At 37.3% G+C, this 27,641-nt stretch overlaps 2 protein-coding genes and 1 pseudogene across 2 annotated transcripts; 2 read left to right on the top strand and 1 right to left on the bottom strand.

Moving 5' to 3' along the window:
- Positions 1–117: 117 nt before the first annotated feature.
- On the top strand, positions 118–2,500 carry LOC132110598 (tRNA (guanine(37)-N1)-methyltransferase-like; annotated as a pseudogene).
- A 227-nt stretch (positions 2,501–2,727) lies between these two features.
- LOC132110596 (CDK-activating kinase assembly factor MAT1-like) lies at positions 2,728–21,115 on the bottom strand. Its single transcript, XM_059517320.1, has 8 exons — positions 20,918–21,115; positions 16,028–16,180; positions 15,859–15,932; positions 15,672–15,775; positions 15,312–15,452; positions 14,466–14,597; positions 9,202–9,323; positions 2,728–2,943 (listed from the first exon to the last, which is right to left on the bottom strand). Exons 1-8 carry the CDS (start codon positions 21,004–21,006, stop codon positions 2,829–2,831), a joined length of 930 nt encoding a protein of 309 aa, XP_059373303.1. The 5' UTR covers positions 21,007–21,115; the 3' UTR covers positions 2,728–2,828.
- A 751-nt stretch (positions 21,116–21,866) lies between these two features.
- Positions 21,867–27,156, top strand: LOC132110594 (homeobox protein SIX4-like). The gene is made up of 3 exons (XM_059517317.1): positions 21,867–22,813; positions 25,254–25,900; positions 26,599–27,156. Exons 1-3 carry the CDS (start codon positions 22,020–22,022, stop codon positions 27,075–27,077), a joined length of 1,920 nt encoding a protein of 639 aa, XP_059373300.1. The 5' UTR covers positions 21,867–22,019; the 3' UTR covers positions 27,078–27,156.
- The last annotated feature ends 485 nt before the right edge of the window (positions 27,157–27,641 follow it).

Raw genomic sequence — 27,641 nt, forward strand, 5'->3', positions numbered from 1 at the left:
TGTACACGGATCTCATAGCACCGGCTTCAGAAAGACTCGAGGAAACATAAACATCGCTATTCACGTGATTATAAAAGAAGGTCACATGTCCATTAATGTCACACGTCACAGACCAATCACCATAGCAGAAATCTTGGTCGCTTAGAAATGACGTACTGTAAAGCGTGTTCGTATGGCCGCCGGCTGGAGAGGGTGATCTGTGACAGTTTATTTTGTTTTTATTATAAAACTAAAAGTTTTGAGTGTGGTGAATAACAAGGTTTAAGCTCTGTGGCTAAACTATCTGGTAGTTTATTATCAAGTGTAGATAACAGTCTGCTGCTAAAAATGTGCATTTATATAATTTCTGTGTATGAATTCACGAAAACGTGGTAAATTATTATTTTTTGTCTCATTAGACACTTTTGTAAAGGGCATGACTTTATCTCTCTCTCACTTTGACCAACAGATCTGCCAGACTTTTGTTCCTGTTCCAGAAACATCACAGTTGTATCTCTCAGTCTCAGAATTTCAACCAATTTGTAAGAATTTCCCTCCAGTTCTCCTCTGTTGTCCATTCTCAGAAAGCCATGACTAACCATCCACAGACTGATTTGGGGCTCTACAAGCCCCCTAAGACAGTCCGGGGCATGACAGAACTGGACCACGCAGCTTTCAGTCAGACAGTCAGTGTAACTGCCATACAAATACCGACCCAAGTTCTCAAAAAAATGGAGAAGGGTTTGAAGAAAGTGGCACTACAGAGGCCAGAACTCAAACGGGTTGTCGGGGACCACAGTGAAGATGGAAATACATACAGTAGTAAAGGAGAACATCGGCTGCTGCATTTGAACCCAAACAACATTACATCTGCAGATTCATTTGGCAGCGAGGAGGCAGAGGCTCTGAAAGCATATGGGGTGCCTCAGGAGATCCAGAAGTACCAACTGAAACTCACCTATGAGAACCTTAAGAGTGAATAGATACTGCGAGCTGTACTTCCTGAAGGACAGGATGTGACATCAGGATTTAGTTGAGTGGGCCACATCGCCCACATGAACCTGAGAGACCACCAGCTCCCCTACAGAAAACTAATTGGTGAGAAGAGATCACAAATTTAAACTTAAAGAGGCACCCACAAATTCTGCCATTATTTACACACCTAAGTTTCGTTCCAAACCTGTATGCATGTTCTTCTTCAACTTATTTCAGTTAGTTGGCAAGACAACATTTCTAATTTTCATTTAGTTCTTCATCTAATATTACATTTTATTTTATTTCAGCTTTATTTCAAGCAACAAAGTATTTTAAATAGTTTCAGGTTTAGTTATCAATAATAACCCTGGTTTGGAATGACTTCCATGATGACAGAGTTTTTACTTTTGGGTGAGCTATCCCTTTATGTTTTGGATTTTTGGTGTTTTGTTCCAGGTCAAGTAATCATAGATAAGAACCCCAGCGTTACGTGTGTGGTCAACAAGACCAACACCATTGATTCCACTTACAGGAACTTCCAAATGGAGGTTTTGGCAGGAGAGAGAAACATGGTGGCAAAGTGGGTTCATCTTATATAGCGAATCAGCATATTCAGTTACATCAGTCAGTAATGTTCCTTTTTTCCTCTCTCAGGTATGCGAGAATTTCTTTCTGGTGTACTGGAACCCTCGACTAAGCACCGAACACGAGCGTATCGTTTCCCTTCTTCAGTGTGGGTATACCGTAGTGGATGTTTTCGCCGGGGTCGGTCCATTCGCGATCCCAGCAGCCCGTCGAGGCTGCAAGGTCCTCGCTAACGACTTGAACCTGGAGTCCTTCCGTTGGCTCCAGCACAACGCTAAACTCAACAAGGTTGACCGAAAAATAACATAATTTTAACATGGATGGACGAGGACCTGTACAGGAGCGCCTGCCTGCTCTAATGAAGGGATCACAAAAGATTCATGTGGTGATGAACCTTCCCGCACTGGCTCTAGAGTTCCTTGATGCTTTCAGAGGTCTGCTGGGCCCAGAGCCAGACCAGAGTCTTTCCTGTCTGGACGACAACTTGCCACAGGTGCATTGCTACGGGTTCTCCAAAGAAGATGACACTCAGAGGGATGTAGTGGAGCAGGCAGAGGCGAGTTTAAAGATTTCCCTGCAAGGACAGTGTTCTGTGCACCTGGTGAGGAATGTGGCACCCAATAAGGAGATGATGTGTGTGAGTTTTACATTACCGAAAGGGGTCCTGTACAGCACACACACTCAAAACAGAGGTAAGAGACTCTCACACTCACTAGTGTCATTTAGCAGCAGTATTAAAACATGAAATAAAACATATACACCCCACTGTAGTAATGATGGCAGGTCATTTCAGCTAAAATGTGTCTCTCTTTCTCCATAGATATTTCAGAGGAGCCATGTCCTAAGAAACAGAAGTGTGAGGATCTGACAGACTGAATTCACTCTGATGTTGAATTTTAATATGTTTTAGTTTTTTGTTCTTTAAATTTTTTTTAATAAATTATCATTCAATGTGGGTGAATGCTGTTGCATTTCTTTAAAACGATCACACAACCAAGTCTGACACACTGAATTTTGTGTGTGTGTGTTTATTTAACTGAAGCAGCATTACAAAAATAACAAAACTGATCAACAAAAATTTAAAAAAATCTGTACGCCTATTAAAGCTTGTTTATGTCACTCTTCAACATAAACTCCAGGGTATTCTGAAGCTGTCCCTCTGAAAGGAGTCCTTCATTCCTGATCTTTCACATGTGTCCAACCATTCACAGCCTCTCCCTTGACTTGTCAGTGAGTCTTTAGGAAGCCTGATGAACAGATGGAGTGGAAGTGGCTGTAGTTTCGTAATATCATGAGGGGAAGAGGCCACTGAAAGCATCCTGGACGGCGCGATGGCATGCCAGTCCTGATGTATAACCACCAGCCTGATCCTGCGGAGACGCTGTGCGCACATGATTCAAATACCTGGACATGGGAGAAGATGAGTAGTTATAATAGTGAATAGCTTAACAGGTTTCCAAACCCACAATTTTGTCTTTGAGTATAATCTGGTTAATCCTCTAGAGGGAGCAGCTCTGCTGTTTTACATGCATGAGTCCATGGATTTCCCAACCACAATATATATATATATATATATATATATATATATATATATATATAAACATCATTTTCAAAATTATAATAACCATCAAAATATTTTTTGAAAAATATAATGTTATATAACACATTACTATTGTTTAAAAGTTTGGGATGGGTAAGACTTTTTTATGATTTTGAAAAATGTCTTCTGCTCAAAAATAAAGCCAAATAAATAGTGAAATAATATACAAATGTAAATTAACTGTTTTCTATTTTAATGTATTTTAAATAGTCATTTATTCCTTGGTTTTGTACTGCAAACCATACATTTTACACAGTATATTTAATGAACCACATATTTTGTGCAAGCATGATACATTTGTTGTCCAACATTTATTTGAAATAGAAATCATTTGTAACAAAAATTTCATTACTGTCACTTTTAATCAATTTAATGCATTCTTGCTGATTAAAAGTATTCAGTTACTTATAACAAATAAAATAAAATCTTACAGATCTCAAACTTGGTAGTGAATATTCTAAAAAACAAAACTACATCACATATAAATACAGGGGCAAGCAAAAGTTTGGGAACCACTTGCAGAATCTGTGAAAATGTAAATAATTTTAACAAAATAAGAGTGATCTCAGTTTAACTGTTCAGAACAAACAAGGGACTCATGCACAACCATCACAAAACAGAAAGACAGTCTTGGATCATCCAGGTAACAGCACACAGTATTAAGAACCAAGGGTTCACAAACTTTTGAATGGGGTTATTTTAATAATTTCAGCAATTTTTTTCTTTTATGTAAAATATCTTACTCAGGACAGTACTAAATAAAAAAGAACATGCATTTGGTATGATCTCTCTTATCTTCTGAAAATGATTCACGTTTTCACAGATTCTGCAAGGGGTTCCCAAACTTTCGCATGCCACTGTATATAAAAATTCCTGTAGATAACTAAAATATCAATATGTAACAATGTGTCAAAAATGTCACTTCTTAACCCATACATTCTTCTCCAAACTGACAGTTGCCAGTTACCCACAAACCATCAAGACAAGTGTCAGGAACCTAATGCTTGTGGGAGGAACTCTGAGATCTCTCGCTAGCCCAACACCCCCAAAACACTCCAGCAGCTGGAGTCCACAGCGGCCATTCATTATGAGAGAACTGAAAATTACATGTAAACTGATACTTCAGTGAAAGGAAGAGAATGATGGAAAGAGAGAGAGGGAAGGGGAGTGATAGAGGGGGTCAGGTATCATCAGAAACACTTAAGCTCCTCTCAGCTTCACACACTTTCAAAACAAACAGAGATAACTGAAGCACTAGACCATGAGCTAATGCTGCTTCAGTTCCCCATCATTAATACACAAACCACACATATAAATCCACAAGTGAATCACTGTTATCACTTTTTAATCCAGATTCAGAACGAAAGAAATTGGAGCAAAATTCTTTAAAACTTAAAATGGGTTTGTTAGCAGTAAATAAAAGTGCATGACCTTGATAAAATGGTTTATTTCCACCTCATATGGTCAAACTAATTGCAAATCATAAGATCCCTTTTATTTTCCATAAATTGTATATTATAAATTGTATATTTTTAATTATTTTCTATAAATTTTAAGGCTTGAAAAAAAAAATTTTCTTTTGAAACAACAAATGGGACTCACAAACTAAAATATTGCATTTTTGGTAATTATATAATGCTCAAAACATTCAAATAAATTTATAATTATATTTTTATTTGAATTAAACTCTCAACCTGAAGAACAAGAAGAGAAGTCCTAAAGGAAGAAAGGATTTATAAGAAAACCGGAGGGAAGTTTGAAAAGTGACTAATGTGAGGGTTTGGACTATGACTAAAATGTTTAGGAGGATATTACTGGCCGTCTGACTTATGTATCCTTCACAAGATGGACATGTTGCTGACATTGCTCATGTTGTCAAATTGATGAGGTTGAAATTCTGATATGAAGTGAGTAGTGTTTTAGTTAAAACATGCAGCTGTATCAGCGTTGACACACTGTGGTGATGATGGTGTGCGTGTTCTCTGTCAGAGGGATCTGGGTTTCTTGCCAGCCTTTGATACCTAATAGAAGTGTGTGTGTGTGTGTGTGTTCGAGAGAGTTTGAGAGAGACTTTCCGAGCACAGGATTCAGCACCGAAATGTACCCCTCAGAAAAAGCAGAGGAAACTCTCATGCAGCTGCTGGACAATCTGTCATTTTAACAGGGTCAGTGTCACACACACATTCTTCAAACGGATCTGGTTGCCCGCACTGCTATGTCAGACAGACATATATCAAACTGCAACTCATCCACGACGCAAATATCCTTATCGGAGTTCAGAGAGCAAACTCATCTATGCAGGAACAGAAGACCTGGGTCATTAAAACCTACTGGTCCGAAGGTATATTGCTGTTTACAGAAGCATCATGTGTCTGTAATGCATGAAGATGTGTGTCATGGTTTATGTTGTAAAGTGAGAAGCCAACAACTAAGTCTGAACGAGAACGAAAACACACACCCATACACACATCTAGGAGATCATGGGTGAAGATTCCTTGCTCGAAGGGTAAGCCATACCATTGTGAAATGCAAAATTCAATCAAATCTGTGGACTGAGAGAGAGAGAGAGAGAGAGAGAGAGAGAGAGAGAGAGAAGGTGAACAAGTTTAGTTTGTTCGTTGAATTCCCATAATGCACCCTAGGGGTATGTCTTAAAAGTTCAGCTCTCTCTCTCGCTACCCTTACACACAGGAATGGGGGCCATTTGCAAGCCAAATTTACCCTTGGAGCCAAGGCCAGAATCTTTGTTTTAGGCTTGTTTGCATATGCAAATTTCAAATCTCAATTCTCAAAATGCAGTTTCCAAAAAAAAAACTTGATGAAAATTTGTGTGCTTCATATATTTATTAAGTAGTAATTGTTTTACTAGGTTTAAAATGATTGCCTTAAACATGGCAATATTCACAGTACATCTTGTTCTTTATTACCTAAATAAACAACAATCAACCAGATGTACTGACCCTGTTCACACACGCTCCCTCTTCTGACCTGCTGATGGATTACTTCCTATCTAGCACAAGATGACTTCCTGTATGTGTGTTTCTAAAAAAAAAACTAGTCTAAACATTGGCATGGCGAAAGACAAGTCCTTGGAAATTGCTCTGACCTGAAGAAAATTATACTAAGAAACTCAGAAACTCATGAAAACTTTTAACATAAAAAAGATATATATATATATATATAATTTAATAATAAAAAAAATGATGCAAAATAGAAGCGTGTTCACTAGTAGTTTCAGACTTAAGGACAGTGAATAATTACGCACAACACAAATAAAAAGGAACAGAAGTCAAAAAAATATCACTGCAGGTTGTCAAACTATTTGGAATTTTACACTACCGTTCAAAAGTTATGGATCAGTAAGGTTTAAAAAAAAATTAACTGAAACAAACTTTTATTCAGCAAGGACGCATTCAACTGATTAAATTAAAATGAAAAGAGAGACATTTATACAAAAGATTTCTATTTGAAATAAATGTTCTTTTGAACTTTCTATTTATCAAATAATCTTTAAAAAAAAAGGTATCATGGTTACCACAAAATTATTAAACAGCATTTTTTATTATTATTGATTATAATAAATGTTTCTTGAGCACCAAATTGGCTTATTATTGAATGATTTCTGAAGGATCGTGTGACAATGAAGACTGGAGTAATGGCTGCTGACAATACAGCTGTGCTAAGACAGAAATAAATTACATTTTCAAATATTATATATATATATATATATATATATATATATGCATATATTTTAAACAGTTATTTTAGTAAAAAATTATTTCCCCACAATATTACCATTTTTACTTTTTTGATCTAATAAATGCATAAGAGACTTCTTTTAAAAACATGAAAAAATCTTAATGAACCCAACTTTTGAATGGAATTCAATGTAACCTGGATTATTTCAAAACATTAACAAAACCTAATGTAAACACAGACTCGCATACAAGTCATGACCTGTCCAATACCAACTGCCTCTTAAGCTAATTACCTTATCCAAATCTCTGCAGACACGTCTCCAAACTCACCAGAGACATCACTCAACACTGACTGACTGAATGCGTGTGTGTGTGTGTGTGGGTGTGTGTGTGGGTGTGTGTGTTTGTGTCCTGAGAGGGTTTGATGGGACGATTACTGATCCATCAAGGGAGACTTGTATAGGCAAAATCTGAAATATATTTATATGCAAAATTGTAAAAGTAGAAGAACATATTAACGCATAGTTATTTACTCAAAAAAAAAAAAAAAACCTCCGCTATTCATACAACACACACATTACACAGATGCAGCTGATTGCACTTGAAAACATTGTGTGTGGAGGAAAGAAAACTTCAACCCAATCACCTCTTTCCAAGACACACACACAGCTGTCTTTAATAAAATGCCCCACCCAATCTGTATTTATACAGGTACAGAACAGGGACGGACACAGAGAACGGGGTTCGCCTCGGGGGTGAGGAGGAAGTGAATACATACATGACCCTCCAAAAACACAAACCAGTCCAACATAAATCTCCACTAACTCACTGTCAAAACACACTAAGACAAATGGCAAAAAACAATCCTTCTCTCTGTCAACTTCACACACATATACACACACACACAAACACTCAGAGACTCATCCGCTCTCGACTTCAAAAGACTGAAGCTGGAAAGAAAAAAAAATCAGAACGGCAGAGAAAAAGGAACAAAGAGAGAGTGATCCACCCTATCTTCTCTTTTCATAACCCTCACTCTTTTTCAACCCAAACCACATCACAAGATCCTCCTCTGAAGATTCCAGTTTGTATCTATCTATCTATCTATCTATCTATCTATCTATCTATCTATCTATCTATCTATCTATCTATCTATCTATCTATCTATCTATCTGTGTGTGTGGGTTTAATACAAGTTAAGCTCTGTCAACAGCATCTGTGACAGAAATACACTTATAATGGAAGTCTATAAGCCAATACTTGCATTTTTGCTCCATTGACTTCAACTGCAAGTGTATACCTTAGGGTTAAGCTTAATTTTTAATTGAAAGAAGAATATTCTGTCAATAAAGGTTTAATTTTTGGGTGAACTATCCCTTTAATACTATAGTCATCAGTAGCCTAATAAAAGCGGTTTTATTTGACATGAAGCGAGTCATCTCAAATTATTATAGAGGAAGGATATAGTGTACAGCATTGGCAGAATAAAGATCATTGCATTAATGAGCAGACCTAATTTACACTAATTTAGCTTCAAAGACTGTGTGTTTGAGAAGAGTGAGAGAGCGTTTTACAGAGAAAGTCAAATTTAAGTGAAGCATGAAACTGCAAGCACAGCAAAGCTGTCTGCAGACTTCCTGTTTACCCTGGGAGCAGGGCACCATGGGAGATGTGGTTTATTTGTTTGAATAAGAGGTAATTTATCTCTGTCAAACATACACTCTCACTGGCAGAAAGGGAAACGAGAAGGTACAAGAAGGAAAAAATATCCCTATGCATGAATTAAAATAATGACTATTATTTTATTTAATTAAATGCAGTCTGTTCATTGTTCCCCTTTAATTAACTGGAATAGTGATAAAATAACATATAACACATCATAAAATAAGACAACACAACACAACATAACATAGGGAAAGGGAACACTGTAATGCCTTAACATGAACAAACAACATGCAATACAGTTTTTATTTGTGGGTTGATAAAAAAAACTCTTATTCTTATTGGCATGCATATTACTAGCATATTGGCTGTTTATTTGTATTTATAAAGCACATATTAATGCCTTATTCTGCATGACCATATTTTAGATCCCTTAATCCTACGCCATTCCTAAACTTAACGACTACCTTGCTAATAAGTCATAGTTAATAGCTATTTAATAGTGAGAATTAGTCCCCAAACTAAAGTGAGACCAAATAAATTTTTCATTGTCCATGTTAACTAAAAGAGTTAAAAGACTCGACATGGTAGACTCTGACCCAACACTAATGCAGTTAACTAATGTTAACCAATGAAACCTTATTGTAAAGTGTTACCATAATATAATATAATTCACATTAGCAAAATGCAAGTAATTCTTACCCTAATCGGCCCAACTGATCCAGTTCTGGAACGGGTGGCCCGTATGTGTCAATGCACAGAGGCTGATAGACATACAACACCTCCTCCACACGAGACACCGACACCAAAGACACAGTCTGACCCTGAAGGAAAGAGACAGAGAGAAAGATGCATTTTTGCACTGTTTAGACAATACATATGCATATTTTTTTGTCATGGTCACTACTAAACAAAAACTTAGACGATTTAGATTAGATAGACTGCCCTGCTTCAAACTCCACACATAAACACGGACAATGATTGACAGGCAGAGATCATTTCTGATTGGCCAGCTAAAAAGTCTATGACTGTCACAAAAAACAAGTATGATTTCTGAGGATAACCATTTAGAAAGTAGGTACATTTTAAGCATAATAAAAAAATGAAAAACAAATAGCTTAGAACACCTTAAAATGTGACACTGGAAATAATATTTTCATTTAATTTTCTTTAAATAATCAAATTTTACATTTGATTGATTTATTGGAAAATATTAATATTTACCACCTTTTGAGATTATATTATTTAACCCACTCGTTGAGTTTAAAATGGAACTGTTAATGCAGATAACATCATTTAAACAACACTAACAGACATTCTGTCTAAGATGAGGTCACACACATATACACACAAATGCATGAGTGCCAATAACATCCCTCAATGGATCCAGATCCAAGCAGGGGATCTATAGACGTATGACAACGTCACTCACTGCCAACACACACACACACACAGGCAACACACAAGGGCGACTGAACTTGCTGGAGACAGACAGAAACCACAGCATGGAGGGAGTGTGAGTGAGTGTGTGTGTGGAGAGAGGGAATTTCCATGGGGGAGCTTCTTGTTACTGTGGTTTGAAAGTACTGCATGCATTTAAATGGCAACAAAACAGCAAAGTAAAATAATGCCACACAAAACAGGGAGAGAAAAAGAGAGAAAACAACAGCAATAAAAGTAACCAGAGCGTGTTTTCTGATCTGTTTTATGATCTGTAAACTGACTATTCAATTAAACATTCCTGAACGTGAGCACCCGAAATGTGCAGTCAGGGTCCTCAAAAATATTACACAACACAACTGTTTCCAACATTTAATAATAATATGAAATTTTTCTTGAGAATTAAATCAGCATATTAAAATGATTTCTGAAGGATCATGTGACACTGAAGACTGGCTGAAAATGTAGCTTTTCTATAACAGCAATACATTTCATTTTAAAATTGTATTATATATAAAACCATTATTTTACTTTTTAATAATCTGTATCTACTGTATTTTAATCAAATAAATGCATATGAGCATACAAGAATTCTTTTAAAATAAATACTTCAAAAGTCTTACTGACCCCAAACCTTTGGACAACTGTATATATTTTAAAATAATTTTGAAGTAAAAAAAATAGCTGCTTGAGACCCATATAATTTTTGCTGTTCAATTCAAAACTTATATTGTTGCAATGCATTTCTTCAGTAAAGTTACTGGCCAGTTAACCATTTTATTTATTCACTGAAAACAATTTTTTCCTCACATTGACACCAGCAAACACCACAAACACACACACACTTGCAAAGTTCACGAAAGCAAATGCAGCACTCCAATTCTACAAGATAAACACTTAAGCTTTCTTCATACACACACCAAATGTTTGTGGTTAATAATGAATTCAAAATAACAAACAATAATTATCTTGTCCGCCCAGTCTGATCAGTTCCAAACACAATTTGTCTAGAGATTTCCATGTCAACACATAGAAGCCATCCCATCACAGATTACCCTGTCAACAGCCTAATACCAGTGGAAAACTCTTCAGAACTCCAGTACACACACACACACACACCACTGTAAACCACTACCGCATCTTTGCCAACTCAAAAATGAACATCTGCGCTCAACATTTATTTGAGGTGTTGTGTATGCGTGTCGAGAAATGCTGCTGCTTCTATAGATACATATTCACTCCCCAGCGCCCTTAAAACAGAGCTGCCGGCTCGATCCATCTTCATTACTGTGAGGGGGTGGAGAGGGAAGGAAATCCCTGAGCTGAAACACCCGTCCGGTTGTCTGCGCATTCAGAGTTTCACTCCAAGCAGTTACACACAGTTTAACTGGGCCTTGTGTTCAAATCAATCATATATCTGCTGCGTTTCGACATTCAGTGCCGTCCAGTGCTTTAACCTCACCCCTGCCTGGGCAGTGAATCAGCCAATATGTTTGACATTAACACATAGTAAACATGTTTTTATGAGGTGGACTTGAATTTTACATTTTTTTAAATAAACCATCCCCCCTGGTTCTACATTTTAGACTGTCTTGGGAGGCACAGAACATTTTGACTGGCACAGGAAAGGCTCTACGCTGCAATGGCTCATTTGTTTGTTCATTCTGTGGGTGTAAAAATTTCATTACCATTTCAACAAATGCCAGTTATTATTTCTAAGGTGTGTTGTTATTGCTTCTTGCCAGTAGTCAGCTACAAGTATCAACCAGAATGTGGGACTGGATTTGGGAAATTCTATTATAAACTATTCCATCTTAAAGTTGGCATTAGGAGGAAGACGAAAAGAAGGCTGTGTTTCCAAACAGTTATGTAAATCTTAAAAGGAACTGCATATACTTCTGGAGCATTTTATATAAATCAAAGTTTCTTGCACTGAAAACAGCCATAATTTAGTTTCACTGACCATAATTTAATAGCATAAAACCAGGCTGTTTTACTGTACCGTTAAGAGTTTATGTAAATTATTATTAGATTAGCTATTCTCCTTGTACCAGTGAAGTACACACTGTCATTTACCAGAGCAGACCAAGTTGACCATAGACTTTAAAGCTTATTCTGTGAAGAACCACCCATTTATACATTAAAGCCAAAAGATTTAAATTTAAATTAATTTTCTGATGTAACATTTGGAGTAAGTAACATAAAATCTGATATAACTCTATATATAACAATACGGAAGCGTCCAAGAATACCTTGAGTACAAACTACAAAGTTCCTCAGTCAAATCTCTAAACATCTTTAAAAAAAGAAATATGGCAAGAACATTGAATTCACTGTCTAATTCAGCTAACTGTTGCAGCCTTATACATTGAAAACATTGTTTCCCATTGGACTGATAAAATTAATATGTTCTAAAGTCAGTCAATCAGTTTCACTTGGGCTTTTAGATTTTTTTTTTTAAAGAGTTCTTAATTCTGATCATTTCAATTTACATTGAATGCATTTGACAAACGGAAAGCAATAGGGCTAGCAATTGTCACTGACATTCTGATTTTGTTTCTCATTACTTAGAATTTTATAGATTTTGGCTCTTAATGTCCAAGATATCGGTTTCCGTTAAGCTACTTTAAATATTTAATAATCAAAAATTGTAATAAAAAAAGTTTTCTTTAAAGTAATTTTAAAAATGAATGATTTCCGTTTATATCTTGATTTGATCTTTTTTTATTTAGATTACAGATAAATTATGTCATATATTAATAATAATTAATATATGTCATATATTAATAATAATAATTTTATATATATAAATACATTTCATGCCATTCTATGACCCCATTGGAAGTTTTCTAGGGATCCCTGATTGATAATCATTGCTTTAAAGCTAAACTCTACACAACTACTACATTTGCTAAAGCAACTACAACCATTGCTAAAGCATCCTCAAACAAGGATTGTCCACAACTTTTTTTAAAAAGTACATTTGACAAAACTCATTTAAACATTGTGTGTTCTGGACAAATTTATTTTTCGTTAAGTCGAGAGAGGAATGTGAGAGAATGGCAAAAGTTTTCTGTTTCACATGGGATTGGGCGGGAGAGCACGTCGGGACTCTGACTATGCAAGTCTTCAGGACGCTCCAAGGTCAACAAATATAAACTGTCTATCAGCACCTCCACTGACCTTCACACACACACTCATCTCAGATCAGCACATTTCAAAATGATCACACACTCACACAGTTCTGCATGTGGCACAATAGAAAAATTTCACAAAAACACACAGATATTACTACAAATACATCAAAATATACTTATCAACACATTATCTTAAATATCTTGCCCTATTCACAGAAAATAATCATCAGTCACTGAATTCACATTGAGAAAGTGTCCTGAATTTATCGTGTAACACTAGTGAACATACATCCAAATTCAGAGGGGATAAAGTGAGCTTTGTGGACCCTCCAGCTGGCATTAACTGAGCTCAAGTAACAAGTAACATGCCCTGTAACACACAATATTTTGATCTACTGGCTCTCTCCACATGTATGCAGAGTATGATTCTGCCTGCAAAAAGTCAGACGAACACACACATTGCTTAACTGCACAGCTCAGAAACATCTGTGTGTTAAATATAACCATACACACATGCCTCTTGCCTAGTAGTGTAAAGCCATCTAAAGCTGACAATATTTTTTTAGAAGTTCTACCCTCCCTGTGCCAAGATCCATGCCAACATACACACCAATTATCTCTCCATGCCAACCACAAGACACGTTTGTGGAAACTTGTTCACTTGGATTATATACACACACACAAACACAGACAATTGTGCACACTGTTTCTGTTTTTACTCTCAAATGGCAGTTTTTAAGATGTGCTGTACTGCTCCCCTTCCTCGTTTGCATACACATTCATGACGTGTTGGTTCAGGTCTATGTCCTTTGCAGTGACCGCTGACGGGATTTTTTTTTTAAGAAAAAAACAGTCATACCTGCTTTACGACACAGGTGCGCAACAAAATGATATAAACACACACACACTCCCACGTCATACTCAAACACTGGCTAATACAAACATGCTGGTGTGTCTGTGTGTACACGAACGCTCGTGCACTTAGTGCGCTAAATATATCACAGGAAACATAAGATGTTTATAAACATATGAAAAAAACATTTATGATGTCTATGGTTTAGAAAGTCATTTAGTTATCTCATTTGTATTTAGTGTGTAAATTTAGCACAATTGTTTATAGAATAATAAAGAAACTTAATAAATTATTTAGAATACACACACACACACATATATATATATATATATATATATATATATACATATATATATATATATATATGATTGAAATAAATGTTGAAAAAAAAATAATGAAAAAAGAATGGATTTAATTATGACTAATCATAAGCCTTCATTTAGTGGCATTAAACTGGAATTAATTTGATTAATTATTAATTAATATGATGTAAGCCCTACCAGTTGTGCATGTGTGTATGCGTGTTGTTCCCTCACCATCATTATTCCAGTAGAGAAAATGTTAGCTGGCTTGACATTTTGCTTCTGTTTTTCTATCTGGGTCTCCAGTTGAGAGGCTCGATCTTTATGTTGGGCCAACAGCACAGCTGCAGGTAACTTGGAAATTTCCTGCAAGCACAAACACAACATTCAGGGAAGTCGTGGCCTAATGGTTAGAGAGTTGGACTCCCAATCGAAAGGTTGTGAGTTCGAGTCCCGGGCCGGCAGGAATTGTGGGTGGGGGGAGTGCATGTACAGTTCTCTCTCCACCTTCAATACCACGACTTAGGTGCCCTTGAGCAAGGTACCGAACCCCCAACTGCTCCCCGGGCGCCGCAACATAAATGGCTGCCCACTGCTCAGGGTGTGTGCTCACAGTGTGTGTGTTCACTGCTCTGTGTGTGTGCATTTCGGATGGGTTAACTGCAGAGCACAAATTCTGAGTATGGGTCACCATACTTGGCTGAATGTCACTTCACTTCACTTTCGAGGATATGCTTTTATTTCAAACATTCTTCTGACACTTTAATTGTCAGTGAATAAAATAGGAAATAAGAGCTAGGCTTGCATAAGCACCAAAACTCAATGTGCCCTAACCACTGCCACAACTCCAACCAGATAAGGATGTAGTTACATATATTGTGTGTGAAGTATAAAAAATGTTTTTATGAATTTTCTACTCGTTTAACATGATAGTCTATAGACCTACATTACCTTTACGGACTACCAGTTGATGACTTTGGACACAAAGGACGAAGTCTAAAGTCAGATGCACATGCTAATGTAGAAAGGCAATGAGGTATCAACCCATGGAACAAAACAACACTTAAAATGTGTGTGTACCAGTTCATCTAGCAGGGCCTGTTTGTTTTTCCTCTTAGCCTGTAGTTGTCTCTGTTCCTCCTGCAGGGTCTCCAGTCTCCTCTGCTCTGAACCCTGCTGCTCCTGCAACAACAGCTCCTCCAACTCCTCCTGCTCACGTGTCTAACAGAGAGACAATTTATTAAAATAGAATTTAAAAAATGGAAAATAAAATACAATTAAAAAAAAATCTCAACTGAGTCTGGAGTGCAAACAAATTGCTATGCTGTGGCTTCAATAAGATGTTATTCTGATTGCTTCTAAGCTTTATTTCTGCTTAAATGAACCTCTCACTTGTGAAATCATCTATCTGCTCAATCAAAACTATGCACATAAACCCACCAGTTTGGCTTTGTTTCTCTGTATAATGTCTTTGTTATCTCGCTGGTACTGTTCCATCATCTGCTTGGTCCTTTCAACATCTATGTTATTTGTCAGGTTAAACACTGGAGTCACACACAAAAATGCATTTGAAATTTAAAAAAGATTATTTAGAAACAGTAATAAATTTCTGATATATGCATCTCACCAATGTCCTCCACTTGCTCCAGGTAGTCATTATATTCTTTCAGAGTGTAAAAATCTAATTCCCTCTTATTATAGCTGAAAGATGAGAAGAAAATAAAAGAAAGAAAAGCGATACATCATTAAAAAGACAATCCTGGATGCACCTATACACTTTTTTTTCGGACACATACATTTTAAGAACTTTCTTGCGGATCTCCACCTCTTTATCGATGGCTGGATCTTCGAAGAGCTGCACGCGGAAATTAGTCTTTCTCAGAGGAGTGTTGCACTGCACACAGTTACCTGAACCACGGACAAACAGCATCTCCACACAGCTCTCACACCTGAAACACACACACACAATATTTTACTCACATTGGCAGAAGGTCTGCTGAAAGAGGGTCAAAATAAACAGAAAATGAAATGTGAAATCTGCTGGAAAAGCCTTAAGAAGCAGTTCCACACAAACACACATTTCAATCATCTCACTGCTTCAGAGGGTAAGATTTGGCCCTAAAAACTTTCCAAATGGAGCCATAACTTAGACTAATGGATAAAACAGAGTCCTGATATGTGTGTGTGTGTGTGTGTGTGTGTGTGTGTGTGTGTGTGTGTGTGTGTGTGTGTGTGTGTGTGTGTGTGTGTGTGTGTGTGTGTGTGTGTGTGTGTGTGTGTGTGTGGTGGTCTTACTCGATTATAATGGAGTGATGATGGGTCGGTTTGAAGTAAGGCAGCCATACACATTAAGGGCTGACAAAATACAGTGTGTGTTAAAAAAACCAATGTTACATCTTGCCTAGGATTTATGCATATAACTAATGCTGAGTTTCAACTAGATTTTCTTAAAAATACAGTAAGCAATCTTTCATTTTCCACTGAGAAGTTTAACTTTCCTTTTCTCCGTCTGTTTTTCATTTCCCCACTCTTTCTCAAGAATAAGTTGCTCACTGAAACTGTTCAATATGACAGGTAGTGTATATGATACAGTGCACAACATTTCTGTAAACAATCTTTGCTGGTGACAGGAAATTAAATATATTATATAACATAAAAAATATACTTGTTTTTATTCAACAAAATGTCTGAAATAATTATATTTCAAACAAATACTATCCCTAAAAAAATCGTGGAAAAAATTATCACAGTACTGATAATAATGATAAAGGTTTCTGGATCATGTGATGCTGAAGGCGGGAGTAATGGCTGCTTAAAATTTTTTTAAAAAGTTTTTCAAATGCCTTTTCAATTTGATTTTATTTTTTATAAACCAAAAAAAATACAAAAAATCTGAAAATCAGATTACATTAATTATATTATTATTATACTATTATAAAAGCTATAAAAAAGTAGAATAATTATTAACCATTTTAAACATTTATTATTACATGAAAAACTATTTTTGCAAAAAATATAACTGTCTCTCAGTTGTGGCTGTGATTTTACATGATGTGTAAAGAAACAAGAAAAATGTAGGTAAACATCACTATTCATGTGTGTGTGTGTGTGTGTGTGTGTGTGTGTGTGTGTGTGTGTGTGTGTGTGTGTGTGTGTGTGTGTGTGTGTCAAATGTTAATTTTTTTCTCAATTGCTTAAAATCAATTCTCGAACAATAATATATTTTCTCAAAAAAGTACATTTAGATCTTAGAACAATTAGTTCAGAAACTTAATTTGAATTACTTTAAGCATGTTTTTCACGTGTGAAAAAAGTAAAACTATCTACAATTGCTCCATTGCTAAATTCACATGGCTTGAGTTGATTGTCAGTGAAATGATCCTACTCTCCACAACTTCTAGGCTAAACATCCTTTCATCTTATGAGCCATCCCATGCAAAATGATCATTCAGTTATTTAAAATTTGTCAGGCATACATGTATAGTTGTAGTCAGAATTTTACATACACTTTGCATTATATGTTAAATGTTAATTATTTTAACCAAAATAAGAGGGGTGGTACACAAAGCATGTTATATTTAATTTAGTAATGACCTGAATAAGATATTTCACATAAAATATATTTATATATAGTCCACAAGATAAAATAATAGTTGAATTTATAAAAATGCCCCCTTCAAAAGTTCCCATATGCTTTATTCTTAATACTGTGTTGTTACCTGTAAGATCCAAAACTTTTTTTTTTTGTGATAACCTTTTAAATTGTTGCCTATGAGAATCTTAGTTGTCTTCAGTGTGAAAAGATGGATATTAAAATCATTCAGTCATTGTTGAAAAGGATTCAAATATGCAAAAGATGCTGGGAAACCAAAGAATTTAGGGGACCTGAAGGCAGATCAGACAAAATAATGTACTGTATACATATAAATGTACTACTATTAACTTTTCCCAGTAAACTTATACCTATTGTTTAAATCTAAGCTCCATGTGATATACAATAGTATTCAGCTAGATAAAACTGAGTGTCAACAAAAAAAGTAGAACAAAAATTACATTTCCAGGATTGACTGGCATAGCATTAAAAAAAATGAAATCTAAACTTTTTTAACAGTACAGCTCACACAGCAAAATAAAAACTTAATTTTTGTGGCACTGGACAATTTACTGATAGAATAACTGAAGAATTAATTAAATGTTTTATGTTACTGCATTTCTGAGTTCCTACATTTTGCATACACTGTAGTATGCAACAGAGCTGTGATTTCCTATAAAACAGATGAGAGTTGCATTTATAGTTTAGAGAATGTTAAGTCTGATTTTGAAAGACCTATGAGTTTATTTTTCTCTCCAAAGTCCAAAGGGCCAAAATGGCCCATAGCTGAACAAACCTACAAGCAACATACTTCCACTCCATCATCTGTATTTAATCACAGACTATGGTAATTTATTAGCTATGTTTCCTATATCCTGATTTTCTGCATACAGACCGGGGGAGTGTGTGCTGGACTGTCCCCAGTAGTGTGTCATCAGTGTGTAATATATTCATTCAGTCTCAGGTCAGCAGTCCACCATGAATCCTTAAGTTCTCTGAAGGTCAAGGGCATCCGGAGCACGAGGAGTGACCTCAGACTAGTACAGGTGCATCTCAATAAATATGAATGTCATGGAAAAGTTAATTTATTTCAGTAATTCAACTCAAATTGTGAAACTTGTGTATTAAATAAATTCAATGCACACAGACTGAAGTAATTTAAGTCTTTGGTTCTTTTAATTGTGATGATTTTGGCTCACATTTAACAAAAACCCACCAATTCACTATCTCAACAAATTAGAATACTTCATAAGACCAATAAAAAATAAAAACATTTTTTTGTGAATTGTTGGCCTTCTGGAAAGTATGTTAATTTACTGTACATGTACTCAATACTTGGTAGGGGCTCCTTTTGCTTTAATTACTGCCTCAATTCGGCATGGCATGAAGGTGATCAGTTTGAGGCACTGCTGAGGTAGTATGGAAGCCCAGGTGTCTTTGACAGTGGCCTTCAGCTCATCTGCATTTTTTGGTTTCTTGTTTCTCATTTTCCTCTTGACAATACAAGAAGATTCTCCATGGGGTTCAGGTCTGGTGAGTTTGCTGGCCAGTCAAGCACACCAACACCATGGTCATTTAACCAACTTTTGATGCTTTTGGCAGTGTGGGCAGGTGCCAAATCCTGCTGGAAAATAAAAATCAGCATCAGCATCTTCAAAAAGCTGGTCAGCAGAAGGAAGCATGAAGTGCTCCGAGATTGCTTGGTAAACGGGTGCAGAGACTTTGGTTTTCAAAAAACACAATGGACTAAAATCAGCAGATGACATTGCACCCCAAATCATCACAGACTGTGGAAACTTAACACTGGACTTCAAGCAACTTGGGCTATGAGCTTCTCCACCCTTCCTGCAGACTCTAGGACCTTGGTTTGCAAATTAAATACAAAACTTGCTCTCAAGTCCTCTGAAAAGAGGACTTTGGACCACTGGGCAACAGTCCAGTTCTTCTTCTAAGACGCCTCTGACATTGTCTGTGGTTGAGTAAATTTCTTGACACATCTGTGTGTAGCAGCTCTTGACGCCTTGACCCCAGCCTCAGTCCATTCCTTGTGAAGTTCACTCAAATTCTTGAATCGATTTTGCTTGACAATCCTCATAAGTCTGCGGTTCTCTCGGTTGGTTGTGCATCTTCTTCTTCCACACTTATTCCTTCCACTCAACTTTCTGTTAAAATGCTTGGATACAGCACTCTGTGAACAGCCAGCTTCTTTGGCAATGAATGTTTGTGGCTTACCCTCCTTGTGAAGGGTGTCAATGATTGTCTTCTGGATAACTGTCAGATCAGCAGTCTTCCCCATGATTGTATAAGCCTAGTGAACCAAACTGAGAGACCATTTTGAAGGCTCAGGAAACCTTTGCAGGTGTTTTGACTTGATTAGCTGATTGGCATTTCACCATATCCTAATTTGTTGAGATACTGAATTGGTGGGTTTTTGTTAAATGTGAGCCAAAATCATCACAATTAAAAGAACCAAAGACTTAAACTACTTCAGTCTGTGTGCACTGAATTACTGAAATAAATGAACTTTTCCACGACATTCTAATTTATTGAGATGCACCTGTATCAACCATGAGATCCACATACTAATACACCTCTCTGTGGCTAAATGACTACTCTCATGCACCAAATGAATAGCCTTGTCTGTATTCATCCTTAACACATTTATCATTGTAATCGTTTCCACCAAAATACTACTGTTACAATTTTTTGTTATTACCAGAATAAAAATTTCAACTTTAGGTCAACTGACAGAACTGTCACTGCGCTACATCTTGGTCATGTGTGTATTAAAAATATGAAATGTAAATGATTATAAAAGCTCTTCATAATATCTGAAGTACATCATATGATAATTTATTATGATTTTACAGTTATGGCTGAAACTATGGTTCCCATGGTAACTTTGAAGTGTATCAAAACAAATGTAAAATGTCATAAAAATATCGGTTTACTGCACTCACAGGTTGAAACACTGTAGCACTTTACTATACAAGTAAAACGAACCAAACGCGTATAATAAAACTTTTAGTTTTGGCCATCACGAATAAGTCCGACACCGGTTTGAATGATAAGAGATCTGACAGCAGGAACTCACAGCGTGTGTCCACACACATTCACCATCAGCTTCAAAGATGGATTTCTGTATTTGGTCGTCTTGCACCTCGGGCATCCCTGATCATCCATTATTATTATTATTATTTGTTTTAGTCCGCCTGTAAAAGAATAAACAGACTCCACAGCGAATAGGAGTGTTACATTCAAAATCGCCCTGGTGGAAACAAATGCGTCTATTACAACCGTTCCCATTCAAACACTGCTCGACTCGCTCGAGTTTCAGCGATAGATAGATAGATAGATAGATAGATAGATAGATAGATAGATAGATAGATAGATAGATAGATAGATAGATAGATAGATAGATAGATAGATAGATAGATAGATAGATAGATAGATAGATAGATAGATAGATAGATAGATAGATAGATAGATAGATAGATAGATAGATAGATAGATAGACAGCTAGACAGACAGACAGACAGACAGACAGACAGACAGACATTTTCATAAATAAATAAATGTGACCTTGGACCACAAAACCAGTCTTAAGTGTCATGAGATCTGAAAGCTGAATAAATAAGCTTTCCATTGATGTATGGTTTATTAGGATCGGACAGTATTTGGCCGAGATACAATTATTTGAAAATCTGGAATCTTTTTTTAAGAGACAATACTAGACCAAGTAGCCTTTAGACCTAAAAGACCAAGAACCTTTCAAACGGAGTAAAATGAACTAAGGGGTAGGGCTTGTCGTTTTGTAAATGTCTGTGTCGTTTGAAGTGTCTGTTGTATGAACAGTCTGTGTCTATTACGCTTAAAGTAAACTAAAGCCTCGAATGAGATCTCACCTATAGCGCAGGTGAGCTGCGGGAGCGCGTCACGGCTGAGTGACAGCTTCATTTCAATGTGTTCGCCTTGAAGCTGCGTTCGCCCCGCCCCTTTCGAAATTTCGTGTAGCCAATCATGTGTGTCCCGATCAAACTATCGGGCTAAGAAGTCACGCTGCTGGAGTGAAAGGGGAAAGGTATCCACTTACAAAGACACCCGATATCACTCGCATGGCGCACGGGTAACCGGATCAGCTTCGGGCAGAAACGAGGCGGGGTGACGGACTAAATCTGAGGTGAAGAATAAAAACAATGTCTGTTTCCTCTACTGAAGTGACAGTGGCAGGCGAGATCAAAAAGGAAAATGTGAAGTACGCGGAGCCTCTCGAGAGCTCCACGGACAGTCGGGGGCACGTCAAAATCCTGATTCTGGACAGTCCAGTGGCCACCGGGATGCTCGTCAGACAGCACCAGACGCAGACCTCTCCCTCTGAGCGCAAGATGCCCACAATGGACTCTTTGTCTGCGCACACTTCACCCGCAGCAGCAGGGACCTCTTTGGCTTTCTCACCGGAGCAGGTTGCGTGTGTTTGCGAGGCGCTTCAGCAGGGGGGCAACGTGGATCGACTCGCCCGGTTTCTTTGGTCTCTCCCGCAGAGCGACTTACTGCGCGGGAATGAAAGTATTCTTCGCGCTCAGGCGCTGGTGGCTTTCCACCATGCGCGTTACCAGGAGCTTTACAGCATCTTGGAGAGCCACAGTTTCAGCCCCTCATGCCACTCTGCCCTGCAGGACTTATGGTACAAAGCCCGGTACACGGAGGCGGAGAAGGCCCGCGGTAGACCACTGGGCGCAGTGGATAAATATCGCCTGCGACGCAAGTTTCCGCTTCCCCGGACCATCTGGGATGGAGAGGAGACGGTGTACTGCTTCAAAGAACGCTCAAGGAACGCGCTGAAGGACCTCTATAAGCAGAACCGGTACCCGTCCCCGGCCGAGAAAAGGAATCTAGCCAAGATCACAGGACTATCCCTCACACAGGTCAGCAACTGGTTCAAAAACAAGAGACAGAGAGACAGAAACCCGTCAGAGGCGCAGTCCAAAAGGTGAGCAAAACTAGAAACCCACAAACAGAAACTTTGTTCAGTGAATGAATGAATAACGTCTGTCAAGAGTTTAAATTGGTTTATTGACAAGATTGAGATCGAGGAGATTTTGTAATGCTTTTTAAAAATGTTCCTTCTTGTCTGCTTGTGTTGTCACAACTTGTTACCAGTCTTTTTACATTTAGACTCATCTTTAATTTATTTTGAATGACTTTAAATTACAGAAAAAGAAAAACATGCTTTGGTCGAATTTTTAAGAGGCAGCTTCTAAAGGACATCCAAACATGTGCGTAAAATGTATGTGTGTGCGTTTATTTTGAGTAAACATTAACTATTCAGGATCCATTGACGTGTAGGCTTCGACCCACCACATAAATCACTCAGAACTATTTACTTTTCTTTTTAACCGAGGATAGGAAATCCTCCTCTTTAGCACTCGATTTTAACATATACAGAGACATGCACTAATACAGGATTCACTGTAATGTTTTTCTCTTTGTAAACAAAGCTCCAGCGCATCTGGTGGAAATTACCTCCCTCCAATACATTTATATATTTTTTTTTTTCAATCACTGAAATCTGATGTCACACGTTGCTTGAAGCATCTTGATCAGGAATGTTTTTGTCATCAATCATATTCACTCACTCACTTGAATTGGGCAGTTATATCATTTAAAGCTGTACTCCATAGGCTAACATAAAAAAGTTTTAGTTCTTATCCTAACAGTTCATCTTTGGCAATGCGTTTCTGCTAATATTAATCTGAACATGCAAGCATTTGTTTTTATAGAGGACATCCTGTGCTTTTCTGTAGTGCCAAATGTTGGGGTGTGGCAAATATAATATTAATAGGCCATGTCAGGCATTTTTTACTTAGACTCAGGACCCCCATTCTGAGTCTCAGCCAGAAATCCAGCAACATATAATTATTTATATTATTACAAAACAATTGACATTTTATAATGTTTAATAGATTACGAGTTTTAAAATACGTTTTGAAATGTGTTTAAAAGTTAAATATATTTGAACTTATATAAACCTTATTAAAATAAACAACGAGAAAATAATTTAACAATACTGTGTTTTTAAATGGAAAATCAAGGAATAGAACAGAACGCAGTCAGACAGAACGCGTCTTTTGTTTAATCTCCCAGACATGTAATGACGTTATCACAAATAAAAAATAAATAAATAAATACAATGCCAAAATCTTTTGGCTGGCTGTGAGAAGGAACAGTTGTGGAAGACCTGTAGTCTCACAGCTGCTGCAGTCATTCACTAAACGAACCCTTCTCTCTCAATCAGACGAATTTATGTTTGAACAGCTGAAGGCACTTTGAAATATAGTGCATGAATCGCACTGTATTATTCTTTAAAATATCCGCTAAATTTAACCTTTTGTTAGGCTACTGGCGACCCATCCCCGTATGGCGAAGGGCACTGTGGTCAGAGAGCTGGCCATTTGTGAAGTCATGCTATGTTCGTGGGGTTGTGTCGCCATAGTACTTATTGTGCCAAATGGTTTGCGTGAGCGCGTGCGTAAAAAAAAAGAGTCTGTGGTATAGACAGTATTACCGCTGACACATGAAAGCTGTGATCTAGGGGGTCCCGCGGTGTGAAGTGGATACTTACCTCTCCATTTGTCTATGCGCGCTACCGTCTACATCTTCCTGCAGCTGCGTCAGCCCGCGAAAATGTACAGTTTAGCAAATAATGAAAAGTAATAATTCATTATTCTCCCACTCTTTCGGAGTAATTACTTTGTACGAGTGTTTAGCATACAATATTGGCAAAAACATAAAAAGCAGTGTCAAAAAATAGTAATTTCAATATGCAATAAAAAAAAACTTCTTTCAGCAAGTTATAGATGTTTTAATGTGTTGTCATAATGTGTTTTTTTTCCAGCTTTTTATGATTTGGTTGGTTCTTGTTCAGCAGTCCTGGTCTGAAGTTGCACTCTGTTTCAGTACATTGTACATTTACACTTATGCATTTGGCAGACACTTTTATCCAGAAAGACTTACATGACATTCAAGGTACACATCCACATTTGATCAGTTCTTGCTTTCCCTGGGAATCGAACCCATGAGTCATGACCTTGGTGTTGCTAACACTGATTTTGTAATGCCAAAGCATTTTCAGTTCATTTATTAGTTCAGCTGAGTGCAATAAAATGTAGCATTTAGCCGACACTTTTATCCAAAGCGACTTACAGTGCATTCAGGAAAACAGTTTTTACCTAAGGTGTACCCACGAAATCCACTTGAGCCACAGGTACACTCCATAAGAAACTGTCCAAAATAATGAAGTAATATGATTCAAGAATTTAACAAAAAGTATTTAAGAAGTTTACATATACAGAACACAAATCTATTATAATGTGCTAAAGTGTAGGGAAGATACAAAAGCTTACAACTCTCTGTCTTTCACTCTCTCTCAGTGAGTCAGATGGAAATCACAGTACGGAGGATGAGAACAGTAAAGGTCGGGAGTCTCTGTCCCCGTGTCCAATGTCAACCTGTGCTGATGGGACCATAGGCAATGCAGTTCTTCCTCTCTGTTCTGGAGATCTGGAGGCCGGGGTCATTGTCCAGCAGGCTGGAGACAGCAGGACCTCTGTCTCGCCACCATCCGTCATCTTTAACAGAGTCTCAGTCAACACTCCCACTTCTGTTTTCCACAACGGCACCCCTTCATTTCTTTCCACCACAGGACATGTCCTCTTCAGTGGCATGAACTTGGGACTCCAGTCCCTGGTCTGCAGATCAACGGCAGATGTGGAAATGGATGATAGAGGACAGGGTAAAGGGTTAACAGCGGATCCTGCACTGGCGTACCCCTCATTTCACTGCAGTGTGAATGGGACAGACACAGAGGTGAAAGCAGAGGATGTGAGGCAGGATGTGTTGGTCCAGGACCAGACCACGTCCATTAGCTCCGCATTCCCTGTCACCCCATCCAATGGCTTGCAGCTTGAAGGTTACAACTTGGATCCTAAAGGCAATGGGACCTCGCTGCTTAGTAACAAGGTGGCACTTCCTCCCTTGCAGCTCTCATCATCTTCTTCACCCCCATCAGTCACACAAGGTTTGTGAGCCTCATTGCTTTGAGCAGAATGAGAAGACTACAAGTGTGTTGTGTTTCTTATGAGCATCAAAGACATGACATTCAGTCTGTTCCTATTTATGTATTTATTGAAAAATACATTAGAAGTACAACTCATACACAATGAAGTAAATACACCCTATTTTATGATGAGAATGTTTTTATTTTTCTATATTAAATATGTTTAATTAGTAAACATTAAATAAATAAAAAAAATCCATAATGAAATTCTTGAAAAGAAATCCATATTAAGTGGCATAATCTTTATTTGATTATATGTACACTCGTGTGGAAAAGTTTGGGTTGTCGACACGATTTTAGATTGTTTTTGAAACTATCTTATTTCTTTCAAGATTCTTTGATGAATAGAAAGTTCAAAAGAACAGCATTTATTTGAAATATTAATCCTTTGGAACATTATAAAAGACTTTATTGTCACCTTTAATTTAATTAATACTTGCATTATAAGACACTAAATTTAACCTTTTATGAGAGGGAAATGTTAGGTCATAAAATGTCAGAATTCTTTTGTTGTGGTTTTTGTTGTAGTCATTGACGCATGAACCAAATAATAATTGAATATGAACTGTATATCCTTAATATTTGTGTATCACTGAAAAAGTTGGAGAGCTTTATCCTCTCTCTCATCTTCTGTCATTTCTCATCCCTCTTTCTGTCAGGCGTTGCTGATGACAGTTCTCCTGCTCCTGCCTCTCTGTGCCACAACCAGGTGGAGAAGCAGGACAGGCTGCAGCTGACCTATCTTGAGTCCAGCACAGCACTCTACAGTCTAAGTTGCGTTCACACACTGTCTGCTGTGAAGAAGGAACCTTTGGAGACTCCTGGAGGATACCTTTACCACCTGGGTTACAGTCCTGACCCCACCCACAGCTCCCCCACCACACTTAACACCACCATGACAACCACCCTTCAAGACTACACCACTCTCACAGTGAGTGCAGCCTTACTTGCCCAAACGGACCTTACCAGTGAGTTCAGAGGTCATGATGCCCAGATGACCTCAAACCTAAATGGAGACTTCCTATGTGCGGTTTCAAAGGGGGGGAAGGGAGAGATGAGAGCAGTCGAGGATGAAGGGGGGAAACAACTGACAAAACTAAAAACAGTGCATATAGAGGAAGAGATGACTGACCTCTGAATGTGGAGAAGTGGAGAAGGAGCTAAAGTATTTTTTTTTACAGAAAATCACAACATTATTTTGAATGATTTTTTTTATGTTTTCAGTTCTATTATTCTGAATTATTTTGGCAATTCTGTCACTTGCTTTGACTCCAGTTTGATTTGGAGAATCTATGCAAAGTCATATTTGGAGAACACAGTTTTTGAAAGTGTTTTCCACACCTCTTTCTCTCTATTTCCAGACACAGGTATCTTTGTACTCTATAAGTAATTGTGTATAACAGGGGTATTCAAACTGGGGTCCAGGATTCGTCAGAGATCCACATGAGTTTGCTAGGGGGGGTCCATGGAAAACTTGACCCAAAATATAGCAATATAAATAAATAAATCAATAATTGACATAATCCATTGAAAGTCCAGAGATTAATTACAATAATTGTATTCTTTGAATAATTTTATTCCTTGTTTCTCTACTTCTAACAAAGATGTTATGTAGAAAAAAGACTGAGTAACATATTTTCATGTTTGCCTCCATATCCCTTCCATCAATCATTTCATAAATTTCATAAGTGTTTACATAAAT

The sequence above is a fragment of the Carassius carassius genome, chromosome 30 (assembly GCF_963082965.1).
Source record: "Carassius carassius chromosome 30, fCarCar2.1, whole genome shotgun sequence".
In the NCBI taxonomy this organism is placed as follows: domain Eukaryota; kingdom Metazoa; phylum Chordata; class Actinopteri; order Cypriniformes; family Cyprinidae; genus Carassius; species Carassius carassius.